Source organism: Pempheris klunzingeri, chromosome 18 (assembly GCF_042242105.1).
Source record: "Pempheris klunzingeri isolate RE-2024b chromosome 18, fPemKlu1.hap1, whole genome shotgun sequence".
Taxonomy (NCBI): domain Eukaryota; kingdom Metazoa; phylum Chordata; class Actinopteri; order Acropomatiformes; family Pempheridae; genus Pempheris; species Pempheris klunzingeri.
In genome coordinates this window covers 9786336-9808533 of record NC_092029.1, presented here as the reverse complement: position 1 = coordinate 9808533, position 22198 = coordinate 9786336, and the positions used below count along the sequence as shown (strand labels likewise).

The following is a 22198-nucleotide window of genomic DNA, read 5'->3' as shown; positions in this document are numbered from 1 at the left end:
CACCCTTAAACGGGTCATCGTAGACACTAAATCGAGCCTCGACTTTGGGGGTAACCGAGACATTTGGCCATGTCAATCACCGTGCGCTGGAACTTTTTCTTCATCATTGATAGAAAAAAAAAAAGGACTAAGAAAACACACTTCAGCCTCGGTGCCTTTTCCACCGCAGCGCACACAGGCTGGTTTTATGTGCATTGCCGTGTGTGAGGGTATGCAGAGCTAAACGGCAGAGCAGCGGTTCTCTATTAAAATTCCTCTCTCTTATTTGGAACAGGAACTAATTAGAACAGTAAATGCAGGGCGGAGCGAGGGCCAATGTGTACCAGCTGCCCTATAATCACTGTGTCAACACACTGTCGAGGTGTAGGGTACGCGCGAGGTGCCAAACACACACCCGCGCATGGAAATGCACATACAAACGCACACACACGTGCGGTCAAATTCACCCAGACAGCATATATTCAAGTCATTTGCACATTATCGCAATCACAGGTAACTATACAGAGAAAGTGCTTTGCCAAGCAGACACTAAACTCCAGGTATTTGGAAAGTAGGACGTCTGTGTGTGTGTGAGACAGTGTGTGTATTTTTGCGTGTATTGTGGTGTTATGGTTTTGATTAGAGGATCCTGCTGAGAGCGAATAAGAAGCAGCACTTAGCTGTTTAAGACAGGGTTCAAAGGTTAGCTGGTGCCCTCGTGTGGATCACTTTACCCACGCACACACACGCACGCACACACACACACAGACACACACAGACACACAAGCCACTTTCATGTCACGTTTCATGCTTTACTGAAATTTAACAAGGCTGTCAGTCACGGCATCAACAGCATGGCCGTGAGAAACTACAATCCACATATAACGCACAAGGCAGGGCTACATACGAACACTGGTGTACACACGGCCCGCATGTGCACACGCTCTCACACACACACGGAAACACACGACCCAGGCTGTTTCTGTCTCAACATGATCTGTGAAAACACAAGCACACGCAGGCTTTGATCCCGAAAAGCTTTTATCATTGTGCTTTATCCGCTGCACACTTTCGCTCAGTGCTGACCTCCCGGAGTCTCACATCTCTCACAATCTCACTTCTTTTATCTTTGTAAAACACAACTTCCATGTTTAATATAGTCCCAAACATTTAATATTACTATTTTTTGTTTTGTTTTCTATTTTTTTTTCTTTTTAAAATACAACATATTTTTTCCTGTTGCTAAAACTTTACAGTAGACACTTGACATATCCAGTGCACACAATGTTAATGATCCTACTGATACCATTAAATCTACCCTACTGATGAAAAGCTGTCATACAACAATATCTTGCAGTAAGACACAATTTCACCTCTAATAACAAAACGAAGGGTCTCTTAGTGTTCTCGTAGGTGGCCATGATACCTGAAGGACCATTTGTGTCATCTGAGCAACTCAAATAGGTGACCTTTGACCTGGTTGGCCTGGTGACCGGTTTGGAACACAACCTGTTCAGCCCGCGGACTGCCTGAGGGATAAATACAGGTACCCCAGGTAATTAGCACTAATAATGATATAAATGATATATCTAAGGGAATTACACACTGCTATGTTTGTGTCGTCACTTATTAATGATATATGTCATCTGATGGATTTAATAATAACATGAGGCCAGATTTGACCCTAAGAGGCAGTAATAAGAAACAATAGGTGTGAGTCAGAAATAAACAGAGACAGTCCTACTTCTAAAGATGTGTTCTCTTGTTTTGTTCCTTTTTTTTCTCCCCACTTGTACTTTTTTTAATGAGCTCACTCAAGAATCAAAAATTTGACCTAAAAGGCGCATCAACAGCGTTTGTGTTATTGTTTCTGGCAAAAAGCCCTGCACAGGAAGAGAAAAGGAGGTAGGGAAGGAGAGAGAAAGAAGAATAGCGCTGTGTGTTTCTGGTAATAACCCAACCCATCTGCAATGGGACATCTGATACCAAGCACAGAGTTGCAAACACAAGCACACACATACGCGCGCGCACAGACACAGTCGAGTTTCCATCACTTTCGAGGACATTACATTGACTTAGATTAATTTCCTGGAGACATACCCTAAACCTAACTGTAAACCAAGTCTTCATCACGGGATTTGATGATTGACTATTTGCATTTTGTACCTAAAAGGAAGATGCGTCCCCTCGAAGTGACTGTGTAAACAGATTTATATCGCCACAACATAAGTAATACTTGGTATACACACACACACACTCACACGGTATATGAAGGCTTTAAGAAATTCTGTTACACAATTTTTATGCTTGTGTATAAGGCACATATTGAAACATGCAATATCAAAAAGCGTTTTTCAAGTAATACCTTTGCATTAAACGCAGCATTTCCATTTTACAAAAATTCTAATGGCTGTGTAATCATTTTTACAAGCACGATTTTTATTTGATAAATTCAAGAACAGAGCTGCAATCCTACACCAAACCTCATGTGTTGCAAAAAATAAGCAAGCAGAATATATAAGAGCATTTCATCACAATTCAGAAATAAAATCCAAAACAAAAACCTCTGTCCAGTTAATAAATAATAAAACCATGAAGGAAAGATAGATTCCAGTCATTTTACCAAAACTGTTATGAAATACTGTTAGTATGGTTATAGTGTAAATGAACTTATCTTGAATTTTAATGGCATCCTCAAACAATTACAGTGCTGTCACCATAACCTACTAACCTTATTTTTTTGATGCTCTGAATATTGCAAACATTCAGCTAGATTGTTTTTTTCAAATATTAAATAGCAAATTTCCCCTTTCCTTTATATGCACCAGCATTAAATCATTCAGAAGCCTGACCAGAAAAATAGAACATGTATGCTAATAATACAAAAACAGTACAGAGTGATGAATTAAAAAAATTAAAAAACTATAGCATTAGTTTGAGCACGAAACACACACACACACACACACACAGAGTCACTCATACGGAGTAAGAGATGCAGTCTTACCTCAGGGTGTAATCAGGTCAGTTAGCAGTCCTATACTTCCACAAAGCATTACAGAGCGGTACGATCCACTAGCTTCCCTTCAGACACAGGCTTGCTGGTCTCACACATAAACACACACATACACACTTCCAACACCAACACACTTGTCTATCTACCTGCCTCACTTTGTACTCCAGGTGTCACGTTTTTCTTGTTTTCGCTCTACAGGAGAAAATGCATTCTTTTTCTCTCTCTCTCTTTGCGTCTCTCTCCTTCAATCTGAACAAACATGTAGCGGCTGGACAAAAGATGCAAACTGGATATAGGCTCCACTTTTCTGTCTCGCTCTGTCTGAGGTCAATCCACGCACAGCTCCTGTCTTCCTCCACTCTAGTAATGGGGAACATTTCATTTGTCCCGTTTCCCACCTCCTCTGCCTCCTCCCCCTCTTTTTCTCCTTTCCTCCTCCCCTCCTCTCTCTCGCTCTCTCGCTCTCTCTCTACTGTCACTCATTACAGTCTCACTCAGTCTTACATTAAAAGCCAAAGAATTTTTTTTAAATGTAACACATGTAGGCTCTTTTTGTGTAGGTCTATTGTCTATTTTTTAATATAGACACAAATAAACTTAATTCCACACTGGAACTAGCCCATGTATGAAAATATAATAAAGAAGTTTAAAAAAAGTCCGAGCCCCTAGAATGAAAACGATGCGAGTGTATGACTCTCTGCGGGAGTACATTTTATGGATTGTAGCTCTGGCGTGATCACTTTCACGAAACTATGACAACGAGTGGAGACGTGGTGTGGATGCAATGTCAATGTCTTGCTGTGCTGCAGAAAGTACAGGCCAGACCATAAACTTCACACCATGCAATTGCCCCCCCCCCCCAAACACACTTCCACACACACCCTCCCCCATCTCACCCGCACTGCACAGAGACATGTACACCTGAGAACACGGGCACACGCACACACTCAATCTGTGTTAATTGGAACCACACGGGCTGCACGTGTGTGTCATATGTGAAGTGTAGCTGGGCTGGAGGGGTCAGCGGAGGTGTAGTATCAACTAGGAGGACTCCTCCAGCTGCCTCGGTCTGAAGATGGCACTCTTTCACTGTAGTCGTCAAGGTGTTGTCAAAGGAGGCACACGCTTGAACACACACACACACACACACACACACACACGTGCACACACATACACACACACACATACAGACAAGTCAGACACAGACAGGAAAATGATCCTAGTCTCCCAGTTACTGTGGATAATCCACATACCTCACTGTGAACAGCTTTCATTGGAATTACTTTCTATCTATGAAAACTGTGTTTGTTTTCAAACAAGCATTTTGGGAGCTTTCTGAGTTAAGTTACTTGTCATCCCACCCTGATTTTTGACACACAGCAAAATAAAATTTGTAGGGCTATTAGACAGTTGCCTAACAAAAGGGATCTTGTATGGAAAACAAACATCAATGTAATGTAACGAAAGTTTGTTGGTTCCCTTCCTCGCTCCTTTCACCACACCGTCTGGAGGTCTTAGTTTATCATACTGTTTTCAAGCACCATCACACATTCAACTTTGTAGTTTTTGTGCTGTTAAACAGCTGCGGCAATGTCGCTGAGCTGTACTGATTTAAACTCCATTTGGTCCAATTGTTATGTGTCATGCATGGTTAAAAGGTGGAGTCCTAGAATTGTGGGAACTGGGATACGCTTTACAGCCAAGATCTAAATTGGCAAATAAAACCAGAAATATCTGCTTGGATTGATACCACTATAATTGAGTGGAATTCTTTAATTTGCGTGAACTGACCCTTTAACAAGATACGGACCTGGGTGTTCATCCAGAAGGCAAAGGAAAACAGCTGAGAAGAGAGCTGAATGTATACAGGCCGAGAGACCAATTTGGAACGGGGCCACTATCTCCAACTGTGCACCAGCCACCTTTAGCTCGGTCACCATGGTGACAGCATGTGGCCCTATCCCACAGCATTTATCCCCCAACCCCAATAAACACCCTGATTGATAGACTGTCTGCGGATGTGTGTGCATACATCAGCGCAAATGTCTGTTTAAAGTGCGTTATACGTGCATGCCGACATGCTGTTGTGTGCGTGTGCGGGACCTTCGAGAGCGTATGTGGAGGACTAGCTGTCAGAACAGATTAGGGTGTTGCCGAAGCGCTTGACAACTCAAGCACTTTATTATTAGCCAGGCAGGACCCCATCGGGAGGGGGTCGTCCAAAAACATCCCCGATGAAATATTTTCACAGCAAGAGGAGAAGGGAGCAGGGGAGGTGTCCCAAAACACGCTTGATAAAATACAAAAAAGAAAAGAAAAAAAGGATAAAAACAAAACAGTAGCGAGGCATGGGCACATCGGAGCAGTGAACTGGGCCAAGGAAGCCGGCAGTATATTAGACAGCTAAATGACAGGACGCGGCTTTGGTTTTTGTTGACTTTAGGAGTGTTTTAAAAGTGTCTGACAGAGGTGCCTGGCTCCCTTTTAAGAGGCCCTCGAGAATAACTTTGTTCTTGAAGTGGAACAACAGCGGTTTATCTTCCCCTCAACAGACACAAAGACAGACAGACACACACTCTGCTCCTCTTCATCTCTTTTGTCTTCGTGTTTTTTTTCCATTTATCACGAAGGGAAACTTTTTCATGGGCCCCTATCTCTGCTTGAATCATTTTATTCATTAGGTGCATTTTTTTTTATCACGTTATCACGTCATCACGTCTCTCAAGTCTAAAGGAATAGGAAAGTTAGATGATTAGATCGATACCATTTTCATGTCTATACAATAAATAGGAAGCTAAACTTAGCCTAACTTAGCTAAACTGAGTTAGCTTGTCTTAGCATAGGCTCTAGTCAAAGTTAATAAAATCCAACAACCAGCACGTCAAAGTCTCATTTAACCCCCGGCAAGAATGCGAATAAGCATATTTCCCAAAAAGTTAAATTATCCCTTCAATATTATCAACAAATAAAAAAACGAAGAAAATGTTCAGCAACAGACAGATAAGAAAGACTTAAGTTGGGCTTTTTAAGTATGGACTTTCCAAAGAAATAAAAGACTGTCACACACACACACACGAACACACACCTGTGCAACGTGATCATTCAGGCATCCCTGTCTCTGGCATTGGCTAGTGTGTGTTGACCACAAAACACACTCATGAAGGATGTAACCCACCACACAAACACAACCTCCATCTCTATCTCACATTCTCTCTCTCTCTCTCTCTCTCTCTCTCTCTCTCTCTCTCTCTCTCTCTCTCTCTCTCTCACACACACACACACACACACGGTCTCACACATTTACCTGTCCCCTGCTCTCCCCATTTGTATGAGTGGTTATCGGTGTGGTAACTCTATCCTCTTCCTTTCATGTAAAATACATTGTGCTGAGCCTCTCCCCTCCCTCCCTCCCTCTCTCCACCACTCCTCCTACAACCCCTAGTTCCCCCAGCCTGAGGAGGTGTAAAACTATCCCTCTCTTTATGCCTCCAAAAATGCCCCTTTTTCAGGTGTAGTAGGAAGCTATAAAAGAAAAAAAAAGAACTGAGAGAGTGAAATGGAAGAACGGGGTGAGTCTGTGGAGCAGGCAAGAGGTGGAGGAGGAGGAGGAGGAGGTGGTGTTTGCGTGAAAAGGTACTCTCCAAAAACATCTCTCTCTGGCTACGTGTACTACTCTTAACCTGCCTACACTCACATGGATTTGCAAAGGGCTCCCGACATAGTGTTGCTCACAATGTGGAGGATCCACAGATGATAGTATATTTATACATAGTTTCTGCTCCTTAGGTATCTTGTGTATTTGAACTTTTGTCTTTGAATCGCCCAGGGTGGGGGGAAAAAAAATAGAATTAAAACTAGATGGTGGCCTCTACACCGAACCCCCAAGACAATACAAACAATCTGAGAAATTAGAGAATAACACGCAGCATGGCCGCTCAAAGCTACATAGCACAGCGAGGTTACACTATTGAAGAGAGAGATAGGAGTTATGGGGTCAGTTATATAGTGTGCGCTTTAACCCTTTTACTGCTTTTTTACATCATGGCCAGGGGACTACAGATGAAAACTAGCCTTCTGGCTAATTCTGGCTTTTTTAACCATGTGTAATCATGTGTTTTATGAAATTGTATTGTCCCCTTTCAAATAAACTAAACTGAAACTGAAACTAGGATACCAGATCTTCCTTTGATAATCCTTGTTTGTGGCTATAATGTTAAGATTTAAGCTTTAAATTAATGTTTCAACATTTTGGAAAAATGCTTCTGCGCTCACACGTCCGGGCTGTGCTGCTTTCAGATGATGAACAAACAAACTGAAAAATAATAAAATAAATAATTATAATAATTTTGAGCAAGACACATAATGCAAATTAAAAGCCTTGCAGATTCTCCAGCGATGGGCCATTATTGACTACAGGCTATATCAGGCTTTGGCTACACAGGAAACTTAAATATTTTGCAGAAGAAATACGGAAAATAAAAGCCTTACCTTTGCTCCAAGTAAACACATTTTACCTTCCTAAGTCATTACTATGAGATCCTCCAGTTTCGATCACATCCGTAGTGGCTTGCCAACAACGGAACAACCATACACCACTAAATACTGAGCGGTTTGCCGACAAGGGGCCAACCGTGAGCTGCAAATCTCCTGCTACCATATAACTACATTTCCTGGACGAAATTCCAATTTTACAGTATTGTGAGTTTAATAGGTCATCTATATTTTCAAAGATGTCTTGTGTTTTCATCTCTGTGTAACTATGAACAAACAAAGCTGCAAAGGTGGTCAGTGCACCTTAAAAAGTGAGAAACCCAAAGATTATTTTACTTTATCAACTTGTAGTGAACACACGTTTGGGGAGGAAGAGCAGTAGGGGATAAAAGTGACTACAGCAGCTCTCCATCCTCCTCAACGTCCTGGTGGTCTTCATATGTGCCATTTAAATTGGCTCCTCATTGTCTCAGAGAGTGAGGGGATCACAGACGTGATTTAATGCAGCTTTACTCAATGGAGACAAATGAAAAGTCACTGATGGATGTGTGTGTGTGTGTGTGTGTGTGTGTGTGTGTGTGTCCGTGGGCCGGTTCTGCGCTGTTAATTGTGAAGCGTTTGGCCTCGACTGCCCCTGCTCAGCTAATCTGATGAGAGTGATTAAAAAAACAACTGGGAGAAACCTAAACCAGTCCATGGATGACCAGGCGCACACACACACACACACACACACACACACACACACACACACGCACTCTGGCCATCACTGTACTAGTGGTACAGAAACACAATGAAGAACACACAAATCAGTATGAAATGTCTAAAGGTACAATATGCATCAGCATACAGACAGTCAGACACTGGGACAGATAATTCCAGAGAGAACTGAATGTGAATGAGCAGCTGCAGAGTGGAAATAACTGGTTGATTAACTCTTTCTATAACATTTATCTATAATATTTTATAGATGAAATGATTATGTAGTTAATTGAAATTAACAGCCATAAATGATTGAACAAAATGACTCAATACATGAATCAATACATGGATATAATATTACAGATATGTCCTTACTCACACCTGTGGGGTTGATTTAGAAACAGAGAAGAAGAAGAAGAATGATAAAGCATTGCACCCATAGAAAATTAACAGCTAGGGCAAGAATATAAGATGATTTTAACAACCTCAAAGCTACTTGAGCAAAAATAAAAGGGGAGAAAATGATGTTAAAACCCCTCTGCCACTCGCGACAGAGGGGTTTTTGAAATGCATCCACTGATATTTGGACTCCATGTTTTGTGACAGGGTTCAACTCGACGAAACAGAGCGAGTGGACAAGAAGAGTAAGAGCTCCTCTCTGCCGCTGTGTGAGACGTGAAGAAACACAACACCGTCCTCCTGCACCCCCCCTCACCCTCCTTCATCCCTGGCCCGACCGCAGCTACCGCACCCCCTGCTTGGTCCCCATACCGCAGCCTTCCCCCTCCGAATGCACCAACGCACGCCCCCGAGCACCTCCACATCCCTCGTGAAGCGAAATCAATGAGATGTGTGTGTGTGCCAGGAAAAGAGATCAGGTATGGCAGCCAAGAATCGGAAAAGTAAAAAGTGCAGAAATAAGTGTTTGTGTGATATGACTGAGAGACTAATTGAGAGTCTAAGTGTCAGTGGTGGTCATAACTAGAGTGTGTGTGTGAGCCTGTGTGTGTGAGTGCGTGTCTGTGGCAGCAGCAGTAGCAGCAGCATCAATAATTAAAGGTAATCTCATTAGGCCTCAGATCCCTTTCAGACGCTTTTAATTAAATGATGAATGGCCTCCCAGCTGCCTGTTAAATAATGCTGCTCATGACATCACAGTGTGTGTGCATGTGAGAGGCACAACATAAGGTAGATATCCTTCAAAAAAAAAAAAGGCTTACGGAGAGACATTCAGCAGACAGATAGGTAAGCTCTCACACACACACATGCCATCTGCTCTCAGATTCAATATGCTGCAGATTATTAGGAGTTACTGCTGCCCTCCGCGCCGACGAGAGCGAACAGGAGTTGAATGTCTGAAGAGTCACAAGCTGTTCCATCATACCAGGCCTTGAAACACTTCATATCGTCTTCCTAATAAAATCACTTACAATACCATATGTCTGCAAAGAAGAAAGGCAGATTGAGGGAAAGGAGGATGTACGTAAGCGTGAAAACGAAAAAGAAGGAAGGGCAGAGAGTCCGAAAAGGGACAGTGAAGAGCTCGGGGGTGTGAGAAAGATGAAGATAAAGGAAGACAAAGAGACATAGAGACCATAGGCCAAATTAGAGAATGGGAGCAACAGGTAAAGCAGAGGACAGGTAAGGGTGCCAAAGCGCCCCAGGCTCCAGACAGCATGGACTTGGCTATGAGAACACCCATAATCAAGTCTGTTTCTCATCCCCCCTCGACTCTCTCCACCCCCTCTCCCTCTATCGTCCACCTTCCTCCCCCCCTGCTCTCGGGCTGGCTCTGTATCGGATTGCTGACTTCACAATAGACCCTGAATCATCACTCTAGCCAGAAAGACACAGGGAGAGACGAAGAGGCGGGCAGGCCTGCGGAGAAAGAGAAGGTGGGACAGAGAGACAGACAGACAGACATAAAGACTCAAGGACAGGGGGAGTAAAATATGTCTCCCTGAGCGTTGACGCTGGATAGGTCAGAGCATGGTCAAAAGTGCTTGCCTACACAACAAATGAATAAATCTACAAGGACTGAAAATGAAAAATTGGAAATGGTTGCCGTGATACTAGAAAGCTTGCAGTGTTAAGCTAATACTAAATAGTGCTAACAATACTTCAAAAAAGGGTTAATGTTTCAACCAAGACAGATCTCACGTAGGTCCATAGTAGTACATAAAAATGTGTCAATGAATTAATTGGATCAACAGAGAATTTAGCATGTGTTGGCAATTGTTTTGTTTTCTTTTTCAATATCTTTGCCTTTATTGGATACATAGAGGGGTGTGTGTGACATGCAGCAAAGGTGAGCTACCTGGGGGCCCAAGCAATTGTTCATTTATCAAAAAAACAAATCATAAAAGCCACACTTCTCCTTGTCCCAACTTGTTCAAATATGACGATTTGCCATTTTCAGTGTTTTAGTCATTGAAAACCGAATATCTTTGGGTTTTAAACTGACGCTCGGACAAAACGTTTTTGAGAATATCTTTGGCTTTCTATTATCAAAGTCAAAATATACAGTATATATGTTAACCAAAAGAAACAAGTAATTGAAAAGTTAAACTATGGATTCATCGATAATGAAAATAATCGGTGGTTACAGACCTAACCTGCAATGCAAAGTCAGAGAGAGACCCAGGTCACATCCCATCTGGCCTCGGCGACCCCTCTACAAACTCTGGGGCTCTACGCTGCAGAGAGAGAAACACAATCTCCCAGCAAAGCTGCAGAGGAAGTTCTCGCGGCAGGCAAGGCAAGCAGGTTCCTCCGTAACCAAAGCACAATTGTTACAATTTCATTTCCTTCCCAGCAAAATGAGGAAATATGCTCCTTTTTTAGTAACCAATGGCAGATGAGTGCTCGGCCAGAGGACCAGGTCGAACAAACGATGGGCTGTGCTATCAGGGGCTCTATTCAAGAAAGCTATTTGGAACAAAGAATAAAAGGTTTAAGTGCTTTACCGAGGACTTCTGTTCATGTAATGTAATTTTCAGAGTTTGGAAGCCTTTGAATGCAGTGCCATTAGTGGTATTGTTTCTTTTAGAATCAACTTCTTTTCAAACATTTTATTCTGTAAAAATGTTCAGTAGAGAGACATGTAACATCTGGCAATGATGCGATTTTCCTTGAAAACTCTTTGAGTAATCAATAAAGTGAGGAATCTTGGCGTGACATGCTGCGCCTTGATTGACTTCCATTAAACAAGCATGGCCACAATATGAGACAGTCTCCACTCAGATGACCTCAGCCGTCCCACACCACAGAAAGTATATGTGTATAACAGAAAAAGAAACACCTACACACACCCATACACACACACACACACTCACTCTCTCTCATATGGACACACACAGCAGACACTCAAGCACACATATCATGTGGTTTCCTGTCTGGTGCGCTCCTCTAGAAAGCCCACGCTGGTCGCTCTGGGTTTCTAGATGGATTCTCCAGTCTGTTTGGGGGGTTCGACTCTGTCAGACTGTGATTGGCTCACAGGCCGTCTGTGACCTGCTCACCTCACACCTAGCTGGCTTTTTCTTGCCGGCCAGACTCTCACTCAACTCTCTCATATATGCGTTATAAATTATCTGAAGCAAGGGAAGAACTGAATAGGTTTTGGTGCGAGACAGATGTTTTGGTTGTCTTGAACGTCTTAAATAAAAGTTATTGCAAAACAGAGAGGGCGAATAAGTTCTTTTTCCATTTTTCACATGAAAGTAGAATCCTTTATCTACGGTACCAATTACCAATTAATTTGACACTGCACTGTAAATATCCAAAATATTAAATAAATTGTTCAACATGTTGGGAAATATCCTCATTAGACCTTTTACTGAATGTTAGATGAGCAGATCAATATTACTGTCATGTCTGTCTAGTAAACACTTGCTTAGCTTAGCTTAGCATTAAGGTTGGAAGCAGCTCGCCTGGCTCTGTCCAAAGGACACAAATCCACCTTCAAACATCCATAAAAGCTAACGAGTTAACATGTTATATCTCAATCATTTAATCCACACAAAAGCCAGAGTCTCAAAACTCCAAGTGGCTGTTTTATATGCCAGACTATTTCTTGGCTGGGGGTAGTGACGATCAGTACGCTGCGGAGGCTAGCCATTTCCCCCAGCTGCCAGTCTTCATACTAAACTAAGCTAACCAGCTGCTGGATGAAGTTTTATATTCACTGTACAGATGCTGATCATCTAATCTAACTGGGAATCCACATCAAAAGGGAGACGTGAGCAGTGTGGTCTGTTCACATCAACTTGGACAGTGGAAATCTACTGGGCAATTTAACTCTAAGCATTTTCTTATATTTATTGATTCGTTGATTTTTTAGAGACGCTCCCAGTGTTGTGTGATCAGTACAGATACTGCTAATAAGGTCAGAAAACATAAACAGTGAGAGATTTGTGTGATGCAAATAGCTGTCCGTGCAGATCGCACCTCAAAAAAAGATACTGGAGTGCTGGACTCACATTTGATAAAATGGAAGTTGTGAGTGGTCAGTATGGATTGGCTGTCAATCTCAGCGGGGAAAGCGAATAAGCAGATTTCCCAAAAAGTCAAACTATTCACTGCATAAACATCAACATCTACCTGATGAGTTTTTTGCGCGCTCCACATTTTGCTTCCCTTCTCACCGACTTCATCACCTCCTTTGCCATTGTTATCAATGACAACAATGCCTTTCATTTCATGAAAATATTAAGTGTCACACATAGTTTCCGCCCCCTCAGACGGAGGTGACAAGAAGTCTGAACAGCAGACTCTCTCAGCAACACTCAGCTGTCAGCTAACCATAAATCTCCCAAGAATCACTGTACACTAAGCTGAAATTGAAGTGCACCTCGGTGCCACAACTAGGATGCCAGCCTACTAGAGGGATGCCAGGGGGTAGCTGTTACACTCCACACTCCTGTGATCTGTCCACATGGCTTGTCGCCGGGCAGATTTTGAAACGACTGTCGATGACGCCAATGCAATCTTGGCGATCAGGGTTGGGCCGTGCTCGCATTTAGCTACTGCTGCTGCATGTAAGTTTGTGTGAATGTGTCTGTATGGGGTTGTAGGGGTGAAAGAGGGGTGCAACCTGACCCCTTTCCTCCTCTAAGTTGGTCTCTCTCTCTCTCTCTCTCTCCGTCTTTCTGTCTAACACACACACACACACACACACACACACACACACAGACTGGGACAGCTGCCATACTCTGGGCCTCTCCCAGCGCACCAGAGGAAAACGCTACGGCTAAAAGAACCTTTTTTCCCCTCTTTTTTCATCCTTTTTTCGTCCTCCTTCATCTCTCTCACTTTTTTTCTTCTGGTGGCCATACATTTAAATCCTGCAAGGCTCCCTGGGGTCAACAACCCCCACCTCTTCCCACCTTCACTGCTTCCTCCACTAGCCAGCAGACTGCAGACTTCAATCAGGGCTCTGTCGGATCGAGAGCCATTGAGGGGCCGTGTGTGGAGTTTATGTGTGTACTCAAGGACTCCTGCTGGTCTTTCTATACTAAATATCTGCTTAATGCTTACACAGATTGATATTTAGAATTTAATGACATGTATAATGAAGCATATGTATCCAAACAGCGTCATCGTCGTCTCTTCATCATCATCTCACAGAGCACCATAACCAAAAAACTGTTATCACCTTTTCTCCCAAGCTAAACAAGTATGTGACAACAGGTGGAGTGAGACACTTAAACAAGCTAAAAGTAGCGTTACGGGGCTAACCACGGCTGGCCCTGCCTCAGGCTCCTTCCAGCGCTCCCTGAGGACCCCAGACGGCAGGCTGGCCCTCGACAGGCAGGCGGCCAAAGGGGACGGCTGACCATAACCCAGATGACGCGCGATGGATGTGGTGGGAAAAGGGTGGGGTGGAGGAAGTAAGGGACGGGGGGGGGGGGGGGGGGGGGGGTCTTTAAAGGGTAAAGGGGAGGGGTGGGGGTATCAGGTAACAACAGACAACTCCCCGAAACTTTGTGTGTGAGGTCTGCACTGTTTTCTTAGTCACCCGAGACACGCCTATTTCAATGAAACAGTGCGGGGAAAGAATTAGCCACTTTCAGTTTAAATATTAAACAAGAGAAAAACATTCAAAGGAAATTAATTACAATTATAGAATCAATTTACATATAAAACCTTCTTGTTCAGTTGAGGGTAAACTGAATTTGTGAAAGCTGTTATTCCTACTTAGAATTTGAGGTTCAGTTGTAAGAAAAGTGAAACAATAAGCACAAAACTACAAATAGACATGTCTACAGCGCACAACACTGATATTGTTACACGATACGAATATCATCTTGGATTTGAATATCGTTATAGGCCGCATGACTTGAGAGCTTGAAATGATTAGTCCATTAATAGATTAACTGCTACTGAAAAAGTACTTGCACGTCTATGTTGATAAAACGTTAAGCAGTAATGCCAAATGTTCATTGATTTCTCCTGCTCAGTTGTGATTGTTTTCTGGTTTTCTTCATCTTCTATGACATCAGACTAAATATCTCTGGGTTTTGGACTGTTCGTGGGACAAAACAAAACATTTCAAGATGTTACGTTGGGCTTTATCACAAATGTCATGGCATTTTTCACTGTTCTTGGACAGAACAATTAATCAGTTAATCAAGAAAATAATTGAGGAGTAATAAATAATGAAAATAACTGTTAGTTGCAGCCCTACATGACAGTTAAATGACTATGTCCTCCCCATATGAGGGCTTAGGTTAGAAACAGTATAATACAATTCAACATCACCATACAACTTAACAAAAAAGTTGAATAAACACCTTTTTCGTAACATTTTAATAAGACCTGAACATTATCACCTAATGCACACGGGGTTCATTGCCGGGCTGTTGTTTTAGAGTGCATCCATTTCAGCTCGGTGCTGATAATAATCTGAATATACATTACGCACTGAGGTTCATCACAAACTCATTCAATACTAGATATGCAACAACAAAATTCAAGAATTGAAGTCACTAATTACCTACTTTAAAAACTTAAACTATTTCTGGCGGAAAAAAGGTAAAGACGAAACATTAGCAGAAGTCACAGATCTCAGCTCTATAGGTCTAATATCTCTATGGGGTGAGATTAAAATCTGTGCCCTTGCTCTGAGGTCTCATTTCCAACCTGAACAATTAATCAATGCCTTTGAGCCGCAGCTCAAATTCACATTATAAATGATATCACTGCCCTATTTAAAGCAGCTGAAGTAATTGTGGAATATGAACATCAATATTTGATATTTGGATGGCAGCAAGACAAGATGGATTCTCCTCTCTGCTTCTTTCTTTCTTCCTTTCTTCCTTTCATGCTTTCTTTCTTTCTTTGTCTTTGCGTGGTTTTGTTGTGTACATGGACTGTACTGCATGCGTGAGTGGCAGTACTCCACTGGGGTCAGCCCGTAACATGAACCGAGGGTGAGTCTGACAGAGCAACACAAAAAGTGGAGGAAAAACAACATACTTCATGTGTTCTGTCCCACTTTGCGCTATTATTACTGTCGTGGCTGGCAGGTCAGAGGGAGAGTGAGGGAGAGAGAACCAGGCTTGATGGAGGAGGAGGAGGAGGAGGTGGAGGAGGAGGAGGAGATGAAATTACACCTGTTCTGGTGGCTGACTAACGACTTTGAAATGCGAGTGGACCGCACTCGCCGCCAAAATCATTTTCCCAACAATACGGCCTGATCTTTAAACAAGCAGAACTGGGACGCTGCACTGACATGACGCAGAGACGACCTGTTATGCTGAGACACTAACAAACCCTCAGGCTTGGTGTGTGTGAGTGTGTGTGTGTGTGTGTGTATGTAACTGAGTTCTAGAAGATATGGGAACGATAAAAAAAAGACCTACTTTTTCAATTAAATTACTCAGTAACTTAATTGACTGTGGTTTCACTTGTATTACATGCTCACCTATCCCCAGACATGCACTTCTGCACACACACACACACACACTCCCACACACAGAGTTCCTAAATGTATATCTCCATCCAGCATTGTTTCTAATGAAGTCTCATTCACTCTGACTGCTGCCATATGGTTACTGTACACTCACTGAACCACATCTGCTGCATGTTAGCGCACACACACACACACACATCTCCACCGCATCCATACCTTTGACTTGTGTGGCCAATAGAAGGCATACTCACCCACCCACACACATACACACACCCGTACTCACACACACACACACACACACACACATATATATATATATATATATATATATATATATACAGTAGCATTTAACTCACCATCTGTTCGCTGAGGTCCTGTGAGGCCTCCATTGCTTCTTAGGCTGTGATCCACCACACACTTGAGGGGCAAAAATGAGAAAATAAAATGTGGGTCAATGGATAGAAAATGAAAAGCTCAACTTTAGCTCAACATTAACGTGCACAGATCTGGTTATGGTTAAACATCACCTGTGCTATCACTGCTATCTCAAACACTTGCTTGGAGGTTTAATTGCCGAAGTGAATCACTTACACTCACATTGTGGATAACCCCCCCCCCCCTCAAAGGCATATCGATTTCTTTTCTTTTCATATATATATGTGCATCTGTCGGCTAGACCTTGTGTGACTGTGTTTAAGTGTGAGCAATAGGAGACTGAAGGAGGGAAGCAGCAGCGTTAACTTCAGCATATCATCTTCAGCCGAGGGTGAAGTGGAGAGATAATTGCAGAAGTAAATATCAACAATGAAAATGGAGAAGTGTAAATGATACGGCAGTTTGGCTGGCTCTGGACCACAGACACAGTGGCTGACTAGCACACGAGGACAGTGAGTGACCCTATTAATACTAGACAGGAGACAGGTTGGCGCAGGAGTCTGCAGCGACTGAGAGTCCGAGGTGATTGTCTACAACTTAAATCAGATTAAATGTTGCGATCAGAAAAACACGAACAAAGAAAATACATTCTGTCCTTGTCCACCCTCCCTCCCCTTTTCTCTGCTTTCTTTTTTTTTTTCTGCTACTTTCACGCAGAGGGTGACGCACCAACAAAAGCCCTGTGGAAAGAATGGAAAACAACGTCATCATACCAATGGAGTGGCACAAAATGGCTCCTCTCTGCTATGTTATGCAAAGGCCGTCAGAAAAGTTTGACAGTTTAACAAAAGAGTAGGCTGCAAAGATACGGACTCACGTGTGAACCCAAAAGTCCTTCCTTGTCAGTAGATCAGTGTTTCCCAGCAAGTGTGGTAAGGAGTGCAACACAAAAAAACACTATTATTTCGGTTTTTATGCACTTATGTGTGTCTGTGTACACACACACACACACACACCTGCACTTTGAGCGAGTATCAAAAGCAAGGTGCTAATGCTGTCCTTTCTGCACGGTGCCATCAAGGCGTTGTGTCATACAATGTGTTCAGCTCAGTGAATTAGAGTGTATATCAGAATGTATGTGTGAACAGTGTGTGTGCATTGATACTGTAAAGGTTAGGGGAACTGTTCACTCCTCTCATCAGCATTTTATTATTATTTTTGAAACCTTGATCCAAAATATGTCCCAAAACATAGTTTCCCAACAAGTAAGAACATCAAATGAAGGCAATATGAGACTTGCTGCTTCAGTTTTCAGTTTGTGTGTGTGTGTCTGTGTGTGTGCGTGTGTGTGTGTGTGTGTGTGTGTGTGTGTGTGTACGCGCTGTGGAGTTTTCTGGCTCGATCTTTTAAACTAACTGGCATCCTTTTAATTTTTCATAGCGTTCAGCTCCTCCTCGCCTGAAACCGAAGACAATAATGCGTCTCTCAGGTGAATTGATTTGTGCCTAAACCTCCCTCCCTCCCTCCCTCCCTCCCTCTCACCCTCACCCCCTCCTTTTCTTTCTCTGCCTCTCCCTCACTCCCCTTCCCTCTCACCTTTGTGGAGGACAGAACCAGCCTTCTAGCTCTTTGCATTTCACTCTCCCCTTCATGATTGATTCTTCTTTAAGCGGGGATGTAGTGGACAGTAAACCCACATAAAATAAAGAACATTTTATTGAAGATCATTTTATTGAGCGGCATTTGTAACTTTGGGTGCAATAATGTGACAGGCTACATTTTGACACTCATATATGAGGTAGCATACTTTGGAGTGTATAAATATATTTATATATATATATGCATAAATGCTTTTAAACCTTTTGAAATATTCCTAGTCTTTGTTAATAACTGGTTTGCCCACCTCTTATGTGTTCTATCCCACACACACATGACTGACTCTCATGGCCCTAAAACCACCCAGTAGTTACCTGACACTGCACAGGGAATCAATAATGGCTGCCATTTCCTTCAGCGTCCCAGAAGAGAGAATTATATTTCTCTCTATGGCTATTGACAGCGACATGAGAAACACATATGAGACGGCGGAGGATTAGAAAGTGGACTGCTCGGCTACCCTGCGGTAATTTCACGCTATAAAAGCCGAAGAGAGGAGAGTGTTGAACAAACCGCAGGCTGCTGCCGGTCGTAGGTTGTAATAGAAAAGTCGCCTCTTCAATTCGACTCAGACTTTATTGACCAAGCAATCGTTTTTACGCACAGGTCGATTTTAAAAATGACTCTTATTTTTAAAAGCCAGTGATGGAATTTTTTCTGTCCAAGCGTCTCTTTTGGTTTTACGGAAGTTGAGGACACGCGTCTGCGTTTAAGGGGCCACACTTAATATTTGTCAAAATAAATAAAATGAAAAATGTCTCATGTGGGCCTGATCATATCATAACTATATACAACCTAATACGATTTAAACACAAAGATTAACAATAAATTTAAAGAAAACTACAAGAGGCATGACGCTATTTTTGGCACACAGCGATAAATTAAATTCTGATTGAATACAATTTTGCGCCCCTCTCATTTAATTCTACGGGGCTTTTCCTTCAATGCACTCTCATATTATAAAAACTAAATAAAATATATATTTAAAAAAAACAACCCGAAAAACAATGATATAATAAAATAGACAAAAAAGCAATAAACAAAGCAAAGGCCTGCATCAAATTTGAAAAAACGACACAATTACACAGACTTTAGGCAACTGGTACAAGAAAATAATCTATTATAAACAAATATTGCTTTTTTAAAGAAACATTTAAAATATATTTTGTAAAACAGGTAGACTAAGGAATATTTTCCCTGTCATAATTCTAAACCAACTATTTAAATTCATTGCATAATACGTGCTGTACTGTAGGCCATATAATAGCCTATAGGTAGTTAATTCACAACAATGAATTATTTCCAGCGCCCATGTACAGTGGACTTCATCATTTCCTCAAATCCCCACAAACCAAATCCCGTCCATCCGTCTCTTGCGCATTAATGCGCGTTGGTTAAGTATGAGTCCTTAATGTGAAATCTAATCTGTATGGATTACAGCGCAGGAGGCCTATCAGATTTTGAGTCGGCGCGTAACCTGTCATGTTGTTAGGGGCAGGCCAATAGCCAGGGGCCATTCAAGCCCTGAGAGCCCGGCCGTGGTATAAGATTCCCATTTCCTACATATCAAATATAAACACAAACTCCACGTGGGATGAGAGGAGAGATGGGGAGAAAACCGTGGACACACGGAGGGATGCTGGCAGAGCACCGAGGGGACACTCAGGGGGCTAAACTCCTCCATGTGGGATGAAATCTGGATAAAAATGATGTGGAAAACACACTGACCTGCACTCAAAGATCATCACACTGCAGACAACCTCATTTTATTTTCATCACATCATTTGAAATGTTCTCCTCATAAGACGATCTTCATGTGACACCAGGTTTACACCGACGGGGCAGATTAAATCCACTTTAATTTCCTTATAAATTATGTTCGTATCAATCTAGAAAAGGTAAAGTCTTTACCTGAAAATCAAGGGGGGGATAAAATAAAAAAAATTAAGCGGCTTTAACGTGCCAAGATCCCCTGGATGGAGTGAAGTTTAGGCTCCATCCCAGACTGAATCATGACATCAACTTAAACATTATACCTTCATCTGCACTAACAAACGCACTGATGGTAATTACCCTGCAACTACATACATTCATGACACTGACATTATTAATTGTGAAAATTGTAAAAAACTTTATTGATTAGTTTGAATAACGCTTAATTTGAATAGGATATGCTTCGTTTATTATCTAAGAAATCATCACCTTTCTCACACTAAATCAAAGTCAATAACTGTTTTAATGGCTCTGATCGAGTTATCAGCGCTGGACTGCAGCCACCTGAACTATCACCGGCCTGAGGTCTGGCAAAGTAAAACCACAGATCTGTAACAGTCTGCAAAAGGAGAAATAAAGCGAACCTACCTGTGCTCGAATTATTTTCGTCCCAGAGAGAAATCAGCTCCCAGATTTCCTTCACTTCTTCCAGGCGCTCATAATCAAATGCAGTGTGGTCGCCGCCGCACAGCTCTCCCTGCTGTTTGCACGCTGTCACTGACTTGATCAAAACACTTCAGCCACTGCTGGCCATTACCAGCAAAGAGTCCACAAACAAGCCCGAGGAGTCCGTCAGACCCGATAAAACACATTTACAAACTCAAACCCAAGCTGCGGGCCTCTGTTTCGGTGGCCGGACCGCTCACTCCTGCGGGAAACACCATTATTTTCAGTCCGCGTCCAAGTTTGAGCGCCAGTCTGTTCAGAGGCATCAGACCCAACTTCATTATTGAGCACCGTGCTGCTGCGCATGCGTCCAGCTGCCACGCGGATACTATTGGGCAAGTGTCCAAAGGACTAATGGGGGTTCAGAGGGGAGGGAGGGGGGGGATACCAAAATGACATTCTTATTAATAGTTTGGCCCAAATGACGAGCTCACAGTTTTATTTATCCCATCAGAGTAAAAACAACATGTACCCACTGACCACCCCATATCTATCTATCTATTATATACATATATATATATTAAAATCCAATTAGACTTGTAGGAATTTATTATGTGTTTGTTAAAATATTTCTTTTTTTTCTAATGACCATAAGAAGCCTTCCCAGTGCAGAAAGAGGAAAAAAGAAATCATGCAGCTGTTGAAATTTTGTTGCCAGTGTTTTCAAGAAAATAATAAGAAGGAGAAAAAAATCCATCTCAAACAAGCAGTTTTTTTTTTTGTCTTTTTATGCTTCCTGGTGATGCAGAGAGTGTCTCCCTGCTGCTCATGAATTCACTGTAGGCTTTTGAATATTAGATAGTTGGCTCAATATAGATTACAATACAACAAGCTGTCAATTGAGTATTTTCTTTGTTGTAGTTCTGATTTTTTTAAAAAAAAATGTTCAGACTGTGGTTATTCTGTGATCAAGTGCAGTTATAGCAGTTATTTGAAAAACATGAGAAATATAGAACAAAACAAAATAGATCCGCAAGAACCACTGGTACATAACCCAAAAAGAGATTGAAATTATATGTTTATATAACAATACATTAATTAAAATGCATTTCACTTGCAGTTTGAAGCTTTTTTGATTAGAAAAAATATATATGATGTAAAATGGTAAAATGCTCCAAGATTTGTATAGAGCAACCTTTGAAAACATTTGTTTACATCTGGGAAGACATGATAGAAAAAGCTCATGCTGACTTATTCCACCTACAACGTGCCGATGACATAGAGAAAACAACACTCATACTGGAATATTCAGTAATACACACATCAGAGCAGAAATTGATTGCAAAAATACAAAATCACACAGACAAACATGGTAAACATGCTGCTGGTTAATCTGTACGCGGTTGCACAGAAAAAGGAGAATAATTGCGCCAGTAAAAGCCAGAAAACACGCTGGGTGAACATAACAAAGAAACAAACATGGCTTGAATAAATCTTGTGAGACTAAAGTCGGCACTGCTCCACAGTGGCCATAAAGAGAAGACAGATTTGGCCACAGAGTGTAGTTTATTTGAAAAAAATTGAATGTTTGTTATGGCTTATGGATTCTGTGACTGCTGGATCCCGCTGGCCTCTGATCAGCACTGTTTTATCATGCTGTCATTTATTTGAGGTGATGATGTCAGCAGCCT

The 22198-nt window shown here is 42.0% G+C and overlaps 1 protein-coding gene across 7 annotated transcripts in view; it reads right to left on the bottom strand.

Annotated features, from left to right (window-relative positions):
• eya4 (EYA transcriptional coactivator and phosphatase 4) overlaps nucleotides 1-20792 on the bottom strand; it is a 41945-nt gene extending 21153 nt beyond the window's left edge. For 6 of the 7 annotated variants that reach the window (XM_070848826.1, XM_070848830.1, XM_070848829.1 and 3 more), the window contains exons 1-2: nucleotides 20490-20792; nucleotides 16454-16514 (exon numbers count right to left, since the gene is read on the bottom strand). In XM_070848826.1, coding sequence (XP_070704927.1) covers nucleotides 16454-16486 — 33 coding nt within the window. In that variant the 5' untranslated portion in view covers nucleotides 16487-16514; nucleotides 20490-20792. Of the gene's footprint in view, nucleotides 1-2983; nucleotides 3341-16453; nucleotides 16515-20489 lie in introns of those variants that run through there. The other variant, XM_070848828.1, reaches the window with a different exon arrangement.
• Between the last annotated feature and the right edge of the window lie 1406 nt (nucleotides 20793-22198).